The sequence below is a fragment of the Mytilus trossulus genome, chromosome 8 (assembly GCF_036588685.1).
Source record: "Mytilus trossulus isolate FHL-02 chromosome 8, PNRI_Mtr1.1.1.hap1, whole genome shotgun sequence".
Taxonomy (NCBI): domain Eukaryota; kingdom Metazoa; phylum Mollusca; class Bivalvia; order Mytilida; family Mytilidae; genus Mytilus; species Mytilus trossulus.
In genome coordinates, this window is record NC_086380.1 from 15,760,363 (window position 1) to 15,778,729 (window position 18,367).

The 18,367-nt window shown below is 31.2% G+C and overlaps 1 protein-coding gene across 1 annotated transcript in view; it reads left to right on the top strand.

Moving 5' to 3' along the window:
- Positions 1 to 2,986: 2,986 nt before the first annotated feature.
- LOC134680600 (lim and transglutaminase domain protein ltd-1-like) overlaps positions 2,987 to 18,367 on the top strand; it is a 30,850-nt gene continuing 15,469 nt past the window's right edge. Inside the window, exon 1 of the mRNA XM_063539703.1 lies at positions 2,987 to 3,946. Within this exon, the coding sequence (XP_063395773.1) occupies positions 3,617 to 3,946 (330 nt within the window). The 5' untranslated portion in view covers positions 2,987 to 3,616. The remainder of the gene's footprint in view (positions 3,947 to 18,367) is intronic.

An 18,367-nucleotide genomic window follows, 5' to 3' on the forward strand; every position in this document is an offset into this window, starting at 1 on the left:
TTGAACTTTAATATTTACTGTTTAATATGTCGGTGACGTATAGACTCAGTTGGACGGGTGTATATGTATATATTATGTTAAACTATGTGAATTGACACCCTTCTGTAAATACACAAGTCACTAGGAACTTACCTACAGATGTGCATATGAGGGAATTATCTATGCTGCCAATGTTAGCCGAAAGGTTATGATAACATGAATTTTTAATGGCTTTAAATTACACTCAGACAAATCAGTGCAGTAAGAAAAGATGTTTTGTCGATTCATGCATCCACTTGTCATTCTAATTAAAGTTTTTGATAATCTTAATGGGCCAAAGGAATTGTCATGATTTTTTCCTTCATAAACTGTTTACTCGCAGAAAAAAAATATTGAGAAAGAACCAGTGTTTATTTACCATTCTGCTACAATGGTGGATCCAGTTTGATTTTTTATGGTTTTTGCACAGGTAGTCACTATATACCGTTGTCATATTCAGTTTCGATTTTCTTTTTTTTTTTAAGTAGGGCTATGAAGATGAAACCTTGGTGAAAAAAAACACGTTTAAAATACCTGGTCAATTGAAAACCAATACTTTTATTCACAATTAGTATTGAAGTACAAAATTTTGAAAACACAGTTTCAGGTCCTTCAAGGTCCGTGTAACACTTATCAATTCAAAGTTTTAAAAAGTTTTGAAATTGTAGATTTTTGGAATTTTGATCAAAGTTTTAAAATATCAAAATTTCAAATTGTGTTAAAGTTTCGAAATTTTGAAATTTTAACCAAATTATTAAAATATAAAAATTCTAAATATCGTTTATAAATTTGATATTTTAGAAACTTGATCAAACTTTTAAAATACTAAACCTAACGAGCAATTTTGATTATTTCACTTTTTGAAAGTTTTATTTTTTAAATGTTTGCTTAAAATATCAAAAATATAAAGGGGCGACAAGAGGGGTACCTGTAATCAGTGATGTAAACACGGCTCTGATAAGAACTATTCTTAGATAAAATAAATATCATGACATATATCAAATCATTCTTCATAACAAAATAAATAATGAAAAGAAGAAGTCGTTTTTTTTTATGAAACATATTAGACACAAGTCACTATGATTAATAATCTACTTACTTACCTACAGATGTGCATATGAGGGAATTATCTATGCTGCCAATGTTAGCCAAAAGGTTATGATAACATGAATTTTTAATGGCTTAAAATTACACTCAGACAAATCAGTGCAGTAAGAAAAGATGTTTTGTCGATTCATGCATCCACTTGTCATTCTAATTAAAGTTTTTGATAATCTTAATGGGCCAAAGGAATTGTCATGATTTTTTCCTTCATAAACTGTTTACTCGCAGAAAAAAAATATTGAGAAAGAACCACTGTTTATTTACCATTCTGCTACAATGGTTGATCCAGTTTTATTTTTTATGGTTTTTGCACAGGTAGTCACTATATACCGTTGTCATATTCAGTTTCGATTTTCTTTTTTTTTTTTAAGTAGGGCTATGAAGATGAAACCTTGGTGAAAAAAAAACACGTTTAAAATACCTGGTCAATTGAAAACCAATACTTTTATTCACAATTAGTATTGAAGTACAAAATTTTGAAAACACAGTTTCAGGTCCTTCAAGGTCCGTGTAACACTTATCAATTCAAAGTTTTAAAAAGTTTTGAAATTGTAGATTTTTGGAATTTTGATCAAAGTTTTAAAATATCAAAATTTCAAATTGTGTTAAAGTTTTGAAATTTTGAAATTTAAACCAAATTATTAAAATATAAAAATTCTAAATATCGTTTATAAATTTGATATTTTAGAAACTTGATCAAACTTTTAAAATACTAAACCTAACGAGCAATTTTGATTATTTCACTTTTTGAAAGTTTTATTTTTTAAATGTTTGCTTAAAATATCAAAAATATAAAGGGGCGACAAGAGGGGTACCTGTAATCAGTGATGTAAACACGGCTCTGATAAGAACTATTCTTAGATAAAATAAATATCATGACATATATCAAATCATTCTTCATAACAAAATAAATAATGAAAAGAAGAAGTCGTTTTTTTTATGAAACATATTAGACACAAGTCACTATGATTAATAATCTACTTACTTACCTACAGATGTGCATATGAGGGAATTATCTATGCTGCCAATGTTAGCCAAAAGGTTATGATAACATGAATTTTTAATGGCTTAAAATTACACTCAGACAAATCAGTGCAGTAAGAAAAGATGTTTTGTCGATTCATGCATCCACTTGTCATTCTAATTAAAGTTTTTGATAATCTTAATGGGCCAAAGGAATTGTCATGATTTTTTCCTTTATAAACTGTGTACTCGCAGAAAAAAATATTGAGAAAGAAACAGAGTTTATTTACCATTCTGCAAAAATGGTGGATCCAGTTTTAATTTTTAAGGTTTTTGCACTTGTAGTCTTTATATAACATGTATAACGTTGCCATATTCAGTTTCGATTTTCTAATTTTTTTTTTAATTTAAAGTTTTAAGTAGGGCTATATATGAAGATGAAATGTTTAAAATACCTGGTCAATTAAAAACCGATACTTTTTATTCACAATTAGTATTGAAGTACAAAATTTGAAAATACAGTTTCAGGTCCTTCAAAACAAATTTATGAGACATGCAGCTGCCGTCACGTGCCTGGAGTTTTTATAATTTGCATCTGCCAATAGTAAACCCTACGTCACTGTTTTATTTTATGAATGGCAGATGTCAATTATTCATAGAAATATTGCAATATTTTTATGTTTTTATGATCTTATAATAATTTCTTACGAAAAAATGTCATTTAAAGACAGATGGCAAAATTACGATAAACAACATTAAAATATTGCAAAAGTTTTTCTAAAGATGAATTTAACGTAGGATGTTTACAAGTTATGCAACTTATTAGAGTTTAATGATATATTAGCTTTCAACTTTATTGACATATCGTTATAGTGTAAATGTGTGGGTCATACCTGTACAAATACCTGACATTATATAGGTACAAATAAGTATCGATCTATAATTATAGAAAGGATGTTATTTTCATTCTTTGTTATATTCAACTTGATAAAGTAAATCGTATTGCTCTTTTGTTGTTTTCAAATAACAATTCCACGGCAAATTAACAATAAACATTTGGACAATGAAATTCGATGAAAATAATTAGATACGCGAATGAGATCATCATTAATCACCCGCCATTGATTTTTCAAACTGACCAATCAGGTGACACTATTACTATCACCTGGGTGTTACTTTCCTATTTGAACTTTCGGTTTACACAACGTTGTTAATGCAATAGTAAATTGTAAACTAACATGCCCGTTAGATGGTAATGGAATTATAATTTGCTAATAATTGGAAAAACACATTGCGTCTATTTAATGCAGCAGAAAATTACATAAAAGAGATGGATGAATTTATCTGATTTCTTATTAGTAAAAGTAGTGTATTGGAATTTAACTAGCATGGAAGTGGATGTATCATAGGAAAAAAATATTGGAAATAACTATATTGCACAGTGAAAAATATTCAATCAACTGAAAATATTGTGACAGGTACTATTTTACATTTTGATTTGGATTTTTCATATAAATAAATTTTCAACGCAATGGATGATTTAGGTTCCAGTGATGGTGATTCGGACTGTGATAATTTTGAAGCCCTCTCCCAGACGAAAGACCCATGTTATAGATGTGAGAAGAGGGTATATCCCGTAGAACGTGTGGATATTGGTGTTGTTTTTCATAGACGATGTTTTAGATGCCGGGTTTGTGGAATACAGTTAGCCCTGAGGTCTTTCCATTGGGACCAAGAGAACAAGCCTGATGTTTACTGCCAGGCCCATGTTACCAAACTTGTTGGGTCCATAGATAAAGAGTGTGTAGGCATTAAGTCAGCATTAAATGCACCTAAACGTGGACCCAATTCAAATGAACAGGTAAGATGCTATTTTTGTTTGAAAATTTTGTCACCTGTAGTGTATTTTTAAATTTTGGCTATTTTTAGCAGTTTAAATTTAGTTGTTATTCATCAAAAACAAATATAATCTTTTGTACAATGACAGTAACACGTATAAAGTTTGTTATAAATATTTCATATTACTGATGCAATATTTACTGATAAATGACTTAAACATAAACATATTGTGTGAAGAAGCATTCAAATATCAGATGCGGATCCTTGATTTTGAAAAAGAGAGTACCCATCATTGCCCACCAAGGAGCAACGTTATATGAGAGGGACTTGTAAAATAAAAGTCTATGCATTAACCATATACGTCACTTCCAGTAAAGGGACCTGCCCACCCTCACTCCCTTATTCCACCCTTGATTATAATATTTTATTGAGAAAGGTTCTAGAATAAGGTATTTGTTCACTTGATTTTAAGAGAAGAGGAGGTCAACATGATTTTTTTATGTTGCTATAGGCCTGCCGACTATTCACCTTCTCCTTAATACTAAGGCTATTCTACCTCAGGCATATATTACCTTGGGTGGATTTGGCAAAACGTTTAGGAATTTTGGTCCTCAATGCTCTACAACTTCGTACTTTATTTGGCCTTTTTAACTTTTTTGGATTCGAGCGTCACTGATGAGTCTTTTGTAGACGAAACGCGCGTCTGCGGATATACACAATTTAGTGCTGGTATCTATGATGAGTTAACTTATCAAACATTTTTTGTCAAATGGTAAAATAAAATGAGAAAATTGCAACATGTAGTACGTTTCCTGTAATTTAAAGTAGACATACGCATCAATAGGTAATTGTTGAGGTGACCCTACTAACATTAAAGCATACCCGTTTATACATCTATGAGTATATAAAGTAAACATGTTATAAGTCAACACAATATCGCTATAATCTGATTTCAAACTGCTTAAACAACAATCGGCTTTACCATGTTTACCTTTTCTCAATTGAACTAAATTGAATAAAGACAAAAACAACATCTTTGGGATGCTACATATCTAGTATTGCTTAATATGTTATAATACCAATTTCGTGGTGAAGGAATTAGTATAGCGTATAACTATTGGCTTGGGAATGAGATATGTCCCTGCCCGCGAGGAAATATAAAATATTCAAACTTTTTTTTAATAAGCAATTTGCCCAATTTTCTCTTTCGTTTGATCTTACTATTAACCAGTTAATAAAAGTGATACACGTCCAATTCCTAACTCCTGTCTAGGAACAAAGCAAATTAGACCCTGTGGTCTCCGGAACCAGACAATGACTAGGATTGATCTGATATTACGTAACGTTTCTTGTTTGTCTCAGACTTAAATGAACAACCTTTTCTATATAAAAAAAGAAGCTATAAATTATACAGACGACAGTTGCATCTGTTTCATTTTAAGACACTCTCAGTGCACATTAATATGACACTGACGACTGTATGATGAATATTTGATAAAATGGATGATGAGTTTATTTTAGTTGACACAAAGTCAATTATATGGTTTGTATATAATAGTTATTACGGTTAGAGACTTACCTGCATCACATAAACACACTTACGTTTTTTCCAACCTGTAAATAATCCCTGACTATTTTATTTTTGTCGTTCTTTCAAAACCTACCAGGAAGCCACTGTTCCGAAACAAACCCAAACCAAACATCACAATGATTCCGCATATTATACATTTTGAAGCTGTCTACAGGGGTATTGGCTGTCAAATTCATGTTCACCTATTTGGCTCAAATTCTCATATTTGAACGTCTAACCAAATTATAATAAGCCTTAGATAAACAGTTTACAAGGAATTGGCTCCATAATAAGTATAATAGTTTCCTCTGTATTTGAGTCCAGGCGCTATCTAGTTAACTATCGAGTTGATATCTATAGACTGCCGACAGTATATATATAGTCATATACTAAGCAATGGTGACCTAAATTTGTAAGGCAAATACTTTAAAAAAGGTCGTTCTTATAATGTGATGTTACACCACTGTCAGAGGTCAAGGGAGGGTTAAGCACTCACAAAGATGCATTTTAGCCCTCTATATTTTTCAAGTGCATGTCCCATTTCAAGAGCCTGCTATCTTTTTTTGATGCTGTCTGCCAATTAGTTTTTATGTTTATTTTCTTTTTGCTTTGTAGAATAAACAGGGCTGTTATATTTTACTTTTGAGCATACTTAATATAATATGTGTTGCTCATTGTTAAAGGTGGCATAGTGCCCTATAGTTATTTACATCCTCACTCTTAGCAGAAATTGCTGTTTCATTGACAATCCTAGAAAATATCGTGTTACAAAAACGACACTAACTGTGCATGCTTGATGACGTTTCACCTTTTTATTTTAGTACAATTCGATAATTAATAAATTAAATTATGAATCATATTAATCAATTTTGAGATGCTCTGGTCAATTTGAAAGTAACATTTAAGTATCTAAACTCTTTGACAGTAATTCATCTAGGTTAATTTAAGAATTCGTTTCGGTTCGAATCACGTGATTGAAGGTTATACTCAGTGACATTACAATAACCATAATCCATTCCAGTTCAGAATTAAAATATGCTATCATCAATATTAATTAAGCCTTTTAAGCGACAATCATGTTGTTTGCTCTGTTTGACACTGAGCTATTTCATGTTTAACTTAAGGTATTCAAATTAATAAGAAAACATTTATACAGATAACGATTTTCCATTCTTTCAAATTTCTTTTGTATCATATGAGTCATTTTTGACGTCTTACGAATTAACTGAACGTCCAGTAGAAAAAATAAAAAAATAAGAATTCGGAATATTTTTTTTATCAACTGCTTGACTAGAATATTATTTTAAAGAAAAACAACAACCTTCGAAGTTAAATGGTCGTTCCATAAGACAAAAATACAAGATTTCAAAACACCTTCGTGTTTGATTATCAAAGTTAATCTTTTGACAGTTGACACTGATGTATGACGTATTATATCCGACGTGATTCGGTACCTAACTTATTATATCGGTACCGGTACCTATGTGTAACACTGTATAGTTCATGCAATCCTTTCCTTGTTAGAACCATCACAGAATGGATCATAGACCTAGTGACGTCAAACCATTGATCTTGTTTTCTTAGTCACCCAGAAAACGATTTACCTTAATTCAGGTGAAAAAAAATGTCATGCAAAACAAAACAAGATCTCCATGAGTCACAGGTGACAGTGTCTGAGCAAACAGAACATGATTATGGATAAAAGAGAGAATGCTTAATTAATATTGATACTTGGATACTGATAATACTGCACTTAAAGGGTTCGTGATCATTAAACAAGAACTAACAGCACGTGTAACGAAACCAACCGAATCCTTATAATAACTTTAGATTAATTAATGTCACAGAGCTAAGATAAATTATGGTTTCTATGCGATTACTCCATTTAATGATGTTATGACAACGAGTTCGTAATAAATCCACCCGCACTCAAAGTCGTTTCCAGTGAAATACTTCAGATGAAGACAATACCTAGTTACTGTACGTGTAGACTTGCTACATGTCCCTTCCTAATTATGTTTTTTCTTCTTTTTTTCAATTTTGCCCCTTTAATAGTTTTACTGCTATAACTAGGAGATTACAATTATACTGACATCTGCAGGAGGAAGGCTTTCTCCAAGGGCAATCAGTAGGCTAGCACTTATCAGTAAACATATAAATTAGTAAGAGAAAAATAATAGAAAGGGAATAGTAGCAAGTCTATTGTACGTGCAGATAAGCGTAATAGGGATTGTAACCATGAATCACTGTTTTCAACGCAAAAAAAAGAAGATTACATACACTAGAAACACGATTTGCTATAGGTTTTTTTATCGGCTTTGAATGTATATTTTATAATGAAAAAAAAAGTAGACTTCGAATTTTGTTCGAAAGTAGTTATTGTTTAACACTAGATAGTTAAAGGGTTCGCAATATCAAGAAATATTGGTAAGAAAATTACCATCTTTATTTCTTCTAATGAAAACAAATGTTCTCTTTGACCACTTAAATATCCTTCTGTTGCTTCTTTGACTCGAAGTCTGATTGTCTTCAATTTATTGTCTAAAGCGCAAACAAAAGCATATCAAATCTTCTGGAAATCTTAAAAGCAACAAACAAATGCTTGTCCCTTTTATGCATTAATGACAATGCCAATACATTATATTAAGTCTTGATACAGTCATCAGCCTGTCATTCATATCAGAAATAAATCATACAATTAAAAATATGACATTAAAAAAAATGGCGCAAAAACATGATGTTTCCACAACCGTCGCTTAAATTATCCCGATCTGATGAGTTTGAAGATAAGAGTTGATTCAGCTTTGGTGGTAGAATAGAAATCAATCTGTAATCACATGACATATCTTAAATGGAGCTAAGCTCGTAATGACTTCGTAATGAGACCCAAGGTAACTGACACAAATAAAATCTCGCGAGATCACGTAAACATCCATAACACATAAGTTAGAGAATGAAGAGATTCGAATTAATTGCTTACGCTTGAATAGTTTGAAATACAGCCTTAAAAGTTCGCATTCAAACCGTTATTTTCAAAAATAAGTAGAGGGATAAATATCTATAAAGTTGAGAATGGAAATGGGGAATGTGTCAAAGAGACAACAACTCGACCATAGAAAAAAAACAACAGCAGAAGGTCACCAACAGGTCAGTCTTCGATGTAGCGAGAAATTCCCGCACCCGGAGGCATCCTTCACCTGGCCCCTTAACAAATATATACTAGAGAGATAAATATCTGTTTTCTTCAATTAAGGACATGTAGGTATTGCGTTACTGGAGAGAAATCTGAGTATTTATGTGAATTTGTACTTCAAAATTTAATTGCTTAAAACTTCCTACACCATATAATCTTATGTAACAAACAAGTTTATGAGAAACATACGCCTCTACTAATGACTTTAATAATAAAGAACAGAACAAATAATAAATAAGTAGCTAGGAGCTCATATATCTGTTTTCTTCTCTGTAAAAGTGCGCGAGAGTATTGCGTTACTGGTGTTACTGAAGACATTTTTCGTTTTCATTTCGGACATACCAAAATATCATTATGATCTTATGTAATAAGAAACTTTATATATCTTTTTCTTGGTCTACAACTTACTGCATGTGTGTCGCCGGTATCTGTCCTGATGTACTTCAGATACAATAGCCTATTAGAACAACTAGTTGGGCTATTGTTTACAGCATTATTTTCTTAGTTTTGAACTTAGTAATACATTCCAATACATTGGATTTTGCCATCGTGTACAACAAATTTGGATCCGTGCTGCCTTTTGTATCTACCGTATCGAAAGCAGTTAATATGATATGGTAAAGAGGACATGCAATAGTCAGCAATTCGACCCAAGTCATGGCAATACATATCTAACATTGTCTAATGTATAGACAAGATAACAGTAACTGTTCGACGCAGTTGCGGATCCAGAAATTTTTGTCAGCGAGATCCCACTGACTGCCTGAGAGAGGACCAATTCAGTCATGACTCAGTGATTCCCCATATAATCAATCAAATATTTCCCATAAAAGGGGTACCCGGGCGCGCTGTCCCCTCCTAAATCCGCATGTGAAACGCTCAGTAAATTACTAGTGAAGTAATAAACTTTGATAAACTGATATGTTTCAGAAACAGGATATGACTTCCGATTCCAATGTTGATATTCCCTCGTTGATAAATAGTTCGCTTTATGAAGAGTAAAATCAATTACAGAGCAGCCATTAATGACAGATTTTAAACAGTTAATGGAATACAGATTAACACAAACGTTTATTACACAATAAGGATCTTCATGGCAGTTATATAACAGAAGTTGTTTACTAATCTTTTCTCAAAGGTGCAATGAAAATAATTCATTGACATTATTCATTTGTGATCAATGAAAAACATATGATATCAGAATAACCATATTTAACACTACATTGTGTTTATATTTAATAACATATTTTTTTTAAATTATTTTTGCGTTAATATTACTACGATTTTTGTCATTGCTGTCAAGTAAAATGATTCAAGTTGAAATGTTTCATCCTCATTTTCAGAAATGTTATCATTTATTTCGACTTTGCTTGTTGTTCCTTGACATACTACTCACATTAGGGAATACGTATGTTTCATTTATAGTCGTCGACATTCTCAACTTTGATCACACTAATTTTTTTTTTATTAATTCGATATTGTTTTATTTTCATAATCCCATTGAAATCGTAAACTATGTATGTGTCGAAACATTTATGGTTAACGACTGTATGCCCTCTGGCATGTCTAGATGTCTTTTGATTATTTTTATTGCTGAGGTCGTGTTTTATACTTATAAGTATTTTTAACTTTGAATTTTGCGTGATTTAAGAATGAAAAGAACTCTATGATGCCGATGAATCTAGTATACGATCGTGTCTGTTAAATATTGTGAATTCGTCCCAATTTGTCTAGGACTTTGTCGGATTATTTTGTTAACTGTTTTTATGGAAATATATTAACTAGTATATGAAGATACCATTATCCGTTCCACGTGGTGTTTTCATACGCCTGAAAAACTGATTAAAAGCAAAGAGATCGTTCATTCGAGCACCGTCTACCAGAAAACATTTAGAAACATGATAAGAAGCTTTAACGTATCGATAAAATTGAGTAATATATGTAATAAAAGCTTAGAACTATTGAAAAAATAATTATATTAACTATATAAAATAAAAAGAAGTTGACTAAAATCGCAAATTCTTCTTTTTATTCAAATATTTATTGTCATATAAACTCTGAACAATAAGTTTGTGACAAATAATATAAACATACACAAAATACATTTAACAAACAAAACCATGAAAACAAAAAAAGTAAAAAAGCAAAACATTCTATCTACATGTACATGTATATATATGAATTATATATTTTATAAATAAACCAAGAGTCTCCTATCCTCAGTTCTAATGCCTGTTTAAAATAGGACCCTAACCTTTTTACTTCTTTTGAGGTTGAAGGACAAAGAAGATATTTTTTTTTTCATTTTCTTGCTAGGACATAAAATTTAATAAACAATCGCTTCAACTGTATCGATTTCAATCAAGTTGTATTTATATCCCAAAAGAACCATAAGAACCTTTGCCATGACAGATAACGTTGGATCCAAAGCCTTGAAGACAGATATATTTTAAAGTACTTAGCAATATCAACAATATGACACTGAGTTTCCCTTAACGACATGATATGTTTAGAACAGATTATTATTCTGGATCTTCACATGTTTACAAATACTTTGTTTGGTCTGAAATCAATTAAGAAGAAGTTAATATTGAATTTAACAGTCATAATGTATAATCGAGCGGAGATTGAGTGATTTATTATAATAAGAACACCGGTGACAGACATTGTAAAGTAGCATTACTGCACTATATTGTTGATAATATGAATGTACATCTCCTTTAAACTGTAAACCAAATCATATACATTGTTCCTTTGAAAGGTGAACAAAATCAAACAAGTAAACAAAATTTTAGACACGTTTCCATATTAATGTATACAAAATCTTAGACACTTTTCCATATTAATGTATACAAAATTTTAGACACGTTTCCATATTAATGTATGCAAAGGTATACACGTCTCCTTGTTAATGTATACAAAATCATACACGTCTCCTTGTTAATGTATACAAAATCATACACGTCTCCTTGTTAATGTATACAAAATCATACACGTCTCCTTGTTAATGTATACAAAATCATACACGTCTCCTTGTTAATGTATGCAAATGTATACACCACTCCGTGTTAATGTATACAAAATCATACACTTCTCCTTGTTAATGTATACAAAATCATACACGTCTCCTTGTTAATGTATACAAAATCATACACGTCTCCTTGTTAATATATTCAAATGTATACACGTCTCCGTGTTAATGTATACAAAATCATACACGTCTCCTTGTTAATATATTCAAATGTATACACGTCTCCGTGTTAATGTATACAAAATCATACACTTCTCCTTGTTAATGTATGCAAATGTATACACGTCTCCGTGTTAGTGTATACAAAATCATACACGTCTCCATGTTAATGTATGCAAATGTATACACGTCTCCTTGTTAATGTATGCAAAAGTATACACTTCTCCTTGTTAATGTATACAAAATCGTACACGTTTCCTTGTTAATGTATGCAAAAGTATACACTTCTCCTTGTTAATGTTTACAAAATGATACACGTCTCCTTGTTAATGTATGCAAACGTATACACGTCTCCTTGTTAATATATGCAAAAGTATACACGTCTCTTTGTTAATGTATGCAAGTATACACTTCTCCTTGTTAATGTATACACAATTATATATTCACGTCTCCTTGTTAATGAATGCAAAAGTATATACTTCTCCTTGTTAATGTATACAAAGTCATACGCGTCTCCTTGTTAATGTATGCAAACGTATTCACGTCTCCTTAATAATGTATGCAAAAGTATACACGTCTCTTTGTTAATGTATGCAAGTATACACTTCTTCTTGTTAATGTATACAAAATCATGCACGTCTCCCTGTTAATGTGTACAAAATCATACACGTCTCCTTGTTAATGTATGCAAACGTTTACACGTCTCCTTGTTAATGCATGCAAAAGTATACACGTCTCTTTGTTAATGTATGCAAAAGTATACACTTCTCCTTGTTAATGTATTCCAAATCATGCACGTCTCCCTGTTAATGCATACACAATCATATACGTCTCCTTACAAAATCACTCAGGTCGGTCTCCCTTTTAACTGTTAACGTACACAAAATGAAATAGTCTATTTAATTAAAGGGATTTTGAAAATAAGTTAATGTCTTTAATAATTGAATGTTATTGATGGTTAAATACCCCTGAAAGTACCAATCCATTAAATTATTTCTAATGTTTACTTGTGTTTGTCTTCTACAAGAAATAATTAAATACTTGGAATCAACAATATTATTGATAAATTAGGCCCAGTCTATGAATTTAATAACTGAAAGCAAACATATTCAATTTAAAAAGCATGACACAATGCAAAATGCAAATAAAATTATGCTTAAAAAGGATAGGTAGATATGAAAATAACTCATTGCATTTATTTTCACTCCATCTGCACACAGCTGGATGATTTTTAAGTACAACATAGATTTAATAGAATATGCCATATTAATTATCAGCCCATTAATTAATTAGAAATAACTGTTTTATTATAGTTTCGCCATTGCCTTTCGTATTCTTTCTGATCGTTAAAAGATTCGCTGCGACATGCTATCACATGAAAGCGAAACAAGCACTCGTGAAATGCAACACAACTGAAATTATTTGCACATAAAGATTGTTTTGCTAACATTTCAACACATTAACGCTTTAGTTGATCAAAGTAAATTGAATCATACTGAAAGAAGAAAAGTGAAAGAAGAAAGGCAACTTAATCGTTTTAATGCATTATAAGTATAACATGCAATGAAATTATATTATCAAATGTACTAAAATCTTCTGTTATTTCATAAACAACCTTAAGATTTTATCGTTTGGCGATAGAATATGCCTTTGGGAATTAAGACGATACAACAAAATAACGTAACTAAACACGATTCTTCCAAATTTGAATGTTAAAATACCATTAAAAGACTTTATTAGTTTTCAATTATCATAACAATTTAAAAGGAGAGTTAAAAAATAGCTTCAGAACAGTTAGTTGTACTGTTAGTAACACGGAATTCAACAAAAAGTGAAAAAAGTTTGTGAAATAAATATGATTTTATTTTTTGAAAACATATGGTCTTTGGTTTTTAAAATTAAACGAATGCGTATGCGACAACGAGATTCACCTTTTACAGCGGTTTTAAAAGTGGGTTCCCAACACAAGAGAAATGGGCGGGGTTCCAATCATAGGTTCCCATTCAAATGCATTGATCGTTCAAAGGGACCCCCTGACCCCCCTGACACCCCCCGACCCCCACTGCATGTATACAACAGCTACAAGAACAAAGTACGTAATATGCTTTATGTTGTTTATGCTAACTCAGGCATAGTGTTTTCTGATTTTTTTAAATTGATTAACGAGCAAATAATTACTCGATGTCACATTGCTACTTTGCGTACTGTTTCAGTGATCAATTTGTTGTGTGAAGTTAATATATTCTTCAGTTATTTTATTTGTTGCACGTTTTTGTTTGAACTATTTGAAAATGATGCACATTGTAAGTTTCCTTTCATCAATCACGTTTCATTTTATTTCATAAAAACATTCTTTTGAAGGTACCAGGTGAATGCGCGCAAGTTTTCTATAAATCAAAAGCGAAATGACGCCTTTTCAGGCTTTTTGAAAATAAATCCATTACATCAAACTGTTTAGTAATAGAGTTACACAATAAACTATACATGATTTTAAAACTCATCATATAGATACTAAAAAAAATAATTGTGATATTGCAGCAACATTCGGATAATAACTCGTCCAATTTTGCATGTCTAATGTCTGCAGTAAAGAGGCGAAGTCCATTTTCGCCATCTTGTTTATCTTACAACCTCTAGTTTGCGTACGAAACTTTCAAGGTGGAAATACATAATGCGATATCGGTCAAAACGCATTATTCTGAACTCATCCGAAATGAGTTTTATTAATTTTTCTCATAATGGGCATGATTAAAAGAAAGAAAAAATCAGTCCTTATAATGGGCATAATTAGATAGGAAAATAAACCAATGAAATGTGGCATTTTTATTTTACTAAGAGAAATCTACATCATGTACATGGCACATTTAATGCTATATAACAATGCTAGTTATTGCACATATCTCGTGTGTAGAAAGATTTATAAGCACAAATTATATTGTCAAACAGAAGAAATAATCATTTTTACGACATTATTTATATTCTAAATAGCTGAAATGTACATTGCATGTTGTAACAATAAATTTAAATGTTATTAAAGCTACAAATAAGACGGTTATATTGCTATCGTAGGAGGCAGACTTTTCTAGCTCGTATCTATTAACTTAAAGGTACGTTGTAGCAAAGGAATTTTACAGAAATAAATGGAGACACTAACTGGTACTTGATTTGTTGTCTCCGTTTATTTCTGTAAATGTTCAATTGCTATTACGTTAAATACTTGTACAAGTTTTTTTTTAATTCTTTTGTGTTAATTTTCCATTAATTCAGATCGACCAATTGCCTTTACAGAAACACTATCTAAATTTTGACTATTTCATTCTTATGTTCTTTTCTGTCATTTATGGAAATCATGGTTTGTAGATTCAGGTTAGAAAAACGTTAATGAATAAATCAAAGTTGCAACGTAGTTTTAATTGGATCTAGATTGTTTATCATTTGTTTTTGTAGGCAATTTACTTTCATCGGATTTTTTAATCAGGACATTTGAAATGTTTCAATATAAAAACTGAAAATGGCGACATAAGTAGTAATTTAGTCACACGTTTCTATGGAAACATACTAAAGCCTTTTGATTTAGATGACGTTTTTTAATCAAGGTTTGGTGACTCATCGCGAGTTCGCCACTACTCTGTATTTATACCTAATTAAAGATCATTGATTTACCATAAACTGTACAATCACCTGTTTGACTCTTATGTCGGGTTTAATTTGTAATGGTCGCACTTCCGGTTAATTGACTCTATATCCGGTATAGCAGAATTAATTGTCATGATTTACTAATTTTCTCTGCTAATGACTATGTATAGGTACATGGTCATTCCCATAAACACCGTGATACAACCATTAACTGCTGAGATATGTAATCTTCATAGCGATGAATACCAAAGTAAAGCTTGATGTCTGCCATAGAATATCAGAACATAAAAATAATAATGTAGATATGGCATGACTTAAAGGTATGAAAATATGTCTAAACATTGATTTTTAATAAAAACTACAAATGCATTTCCCCCCAGCGAATCTGATATAGTGATAAAATTCCAACTCATTCGTTTTTACTATTTATCAGGGAGTTAACTTCTATGTATTGTTCAATATGATTAAAGGAGATTTTAGGTTAAAAATTCAATGAAACAGCAACCCAACACCAACATATAGAAAAACATATTGTGGTCGGTCAAAAAGTCTACAGATAGCCAAGGATTCAATAGTATAAAACGGTATTATAACGGAGTTTTGTTTCCCTAATAGATATTTACATGTGTTAGTTGTCTGTCTATACAAAGCTGCAAGTCCTTTTTTTCTTTGAATCTACTGATATCTTGATGTTTATCCATGTTATCGCACACATCTTACTTATGGTGTTATCATTGGTTATTGCGCAATTGAATACAGGCTACACGCATCTTGATGTTATTGCATTTTTCATACTCTCGGCGTTATTGCGCAAATAAATATAAACTATGCATATAATGTCATCTTGGTGTCATTGCATGGTTTCAACAGGTGGTGTTGGCGCCTTTCAATATACACTTGTGTTGACTTATTGCATTAGCATAATTATTGCACCATTTAAATAAGTTACTACAATTAAGTTGTTTTTGAATGGTTTTGGCTTGTTGTGTTATTGCACCATTGAATTATAGAAAATAGCACTGAAGTAGCCATGATCTCAGCTGGGGATGTTATGAGTAATAACACCTTAAATGAAATAAACTGATGCGGAACCAATATAAATAATCAAAACAACACTGCACCTATTCAAACTCATGTTTTTAATTTCAGCAAAAACGCTCCATATTTTTTATTTCGCTCCTTTTTAATCTTAGAAACATGTCTGTTATATTATTTCTTTCACAGGAGAGTCAGTAACCAAACACTGTATAATTCGCAATATCTTCTCAATTTTCATGGATTAATTTAAGATCAAGGAAAATTATTTCTATGATATGCGTAAAGATAAAAGAAAATGATTTATTGAAAATTTTATCAATGTCAGTTTCTATCATGACAAACTTCTCAAAGGAGTCCTTGATAATCCTAATGAATAGAGCCTATTACCGACCATTCATTGTCTTTTGAAAACATTTGTGAAATTTGTCAAATGTACAAAATTACAAGATCTCAATTTATTCATCTAAAATTTGAATTAGTCATAGTTTGATAATTCTTTAATGCGTCATCGAACAGTATTGTCCACACGTGAATGCTAAATTGTTCCATCATAAGTGAATCAAAATGGTAATGTGATATTCCTTGAAAAAAAAAGAAATATCAATTCACAACGCACATATCGAAGTTTTTAAATAAAAGGCAAGATCCTACATGAATACGCAGTTGATAACATTGTTAGCAACACAACATCAGTGCTATAGACATTCCATCATTTATTCAAATACCAGTTGTGGATTCCGGAAACTGATCGTGTTATAAGTATTATTTGCATTGGATTTTTAAAAAATCTATTGATTGGTGGATTTGACACATCTATATTTGGTGAATTTATAAATGTATCCATGTTTTAAAAGAATGAGAAGAATTATACACGCTCGTTTCCGTAAATTGTCCTGGTGTGAATTGCTCACGCGAATGATCACTCAGTCAGTTACTCAAGATTTATAAAAGGCCACCGACAAAATCTGCATGCATGCAATAATAACGGATATTGTCATTTTATCTATAGTATAGAGAGCCTTATCAAGACAGGGGTGGACGTTATTTTTACGTTGCTAACCATCATCTATTAGTGAAAACTTTTAAGCTATAATTACTAGTTATTGTTACTGAGATGAAGAATATGAACAGAAGCGGAACTTAAGTTCCATTTTCCTTTGGTTGTTCTCCTTCGTATATCTTTTGAATATTGTACTGTACAACAACAAAGAACCTCGCAAAGAATCCAGTATTTACCCTCTACTAAAGTGATTTTTTGGTTCTGCTAGATCCAGAAATATTTCCCCCTCAGTATCCAGGAAACATACAATTAAAATATAAAGCAAAAGGAACTTTGAAAAATAACAGTACTATTGAAGATTCTGTTATTGTTGGTTTGTTTATTGTCTGCTTTCTACTATATCCTGTAATTCCACTGAGCCAGATAAATGTAAGAGGCAATTTTCTTATTTAACTTTGACAATATTTTTTTTACTTTGGGAAGTATAGTTGCTTTTTGGTCACATCTTTTGTCAGCTATGTTTTTTGCTAGTGTTATGAATTTATATACAACTTTTTCTAAACTAAAACGTAGTAGACATATGTCTGTCGTTACACTGACTGCACCACTAACCCATAGATTTCTCCTTGTATCTTTGAACAAACTATTTCTGTTGTTGAGTTGCTTACTCACTGGCGTTTTCCCCTATACCTACTTTCATTCATAACTATGCGTTTGTTTATAGTTTTATTAATTAACAATACATTTTATATTTGAATTGCATAAAGAATTCATTGGAAAAATCATAGAATATTCATAATTGGAATTGAATAATGT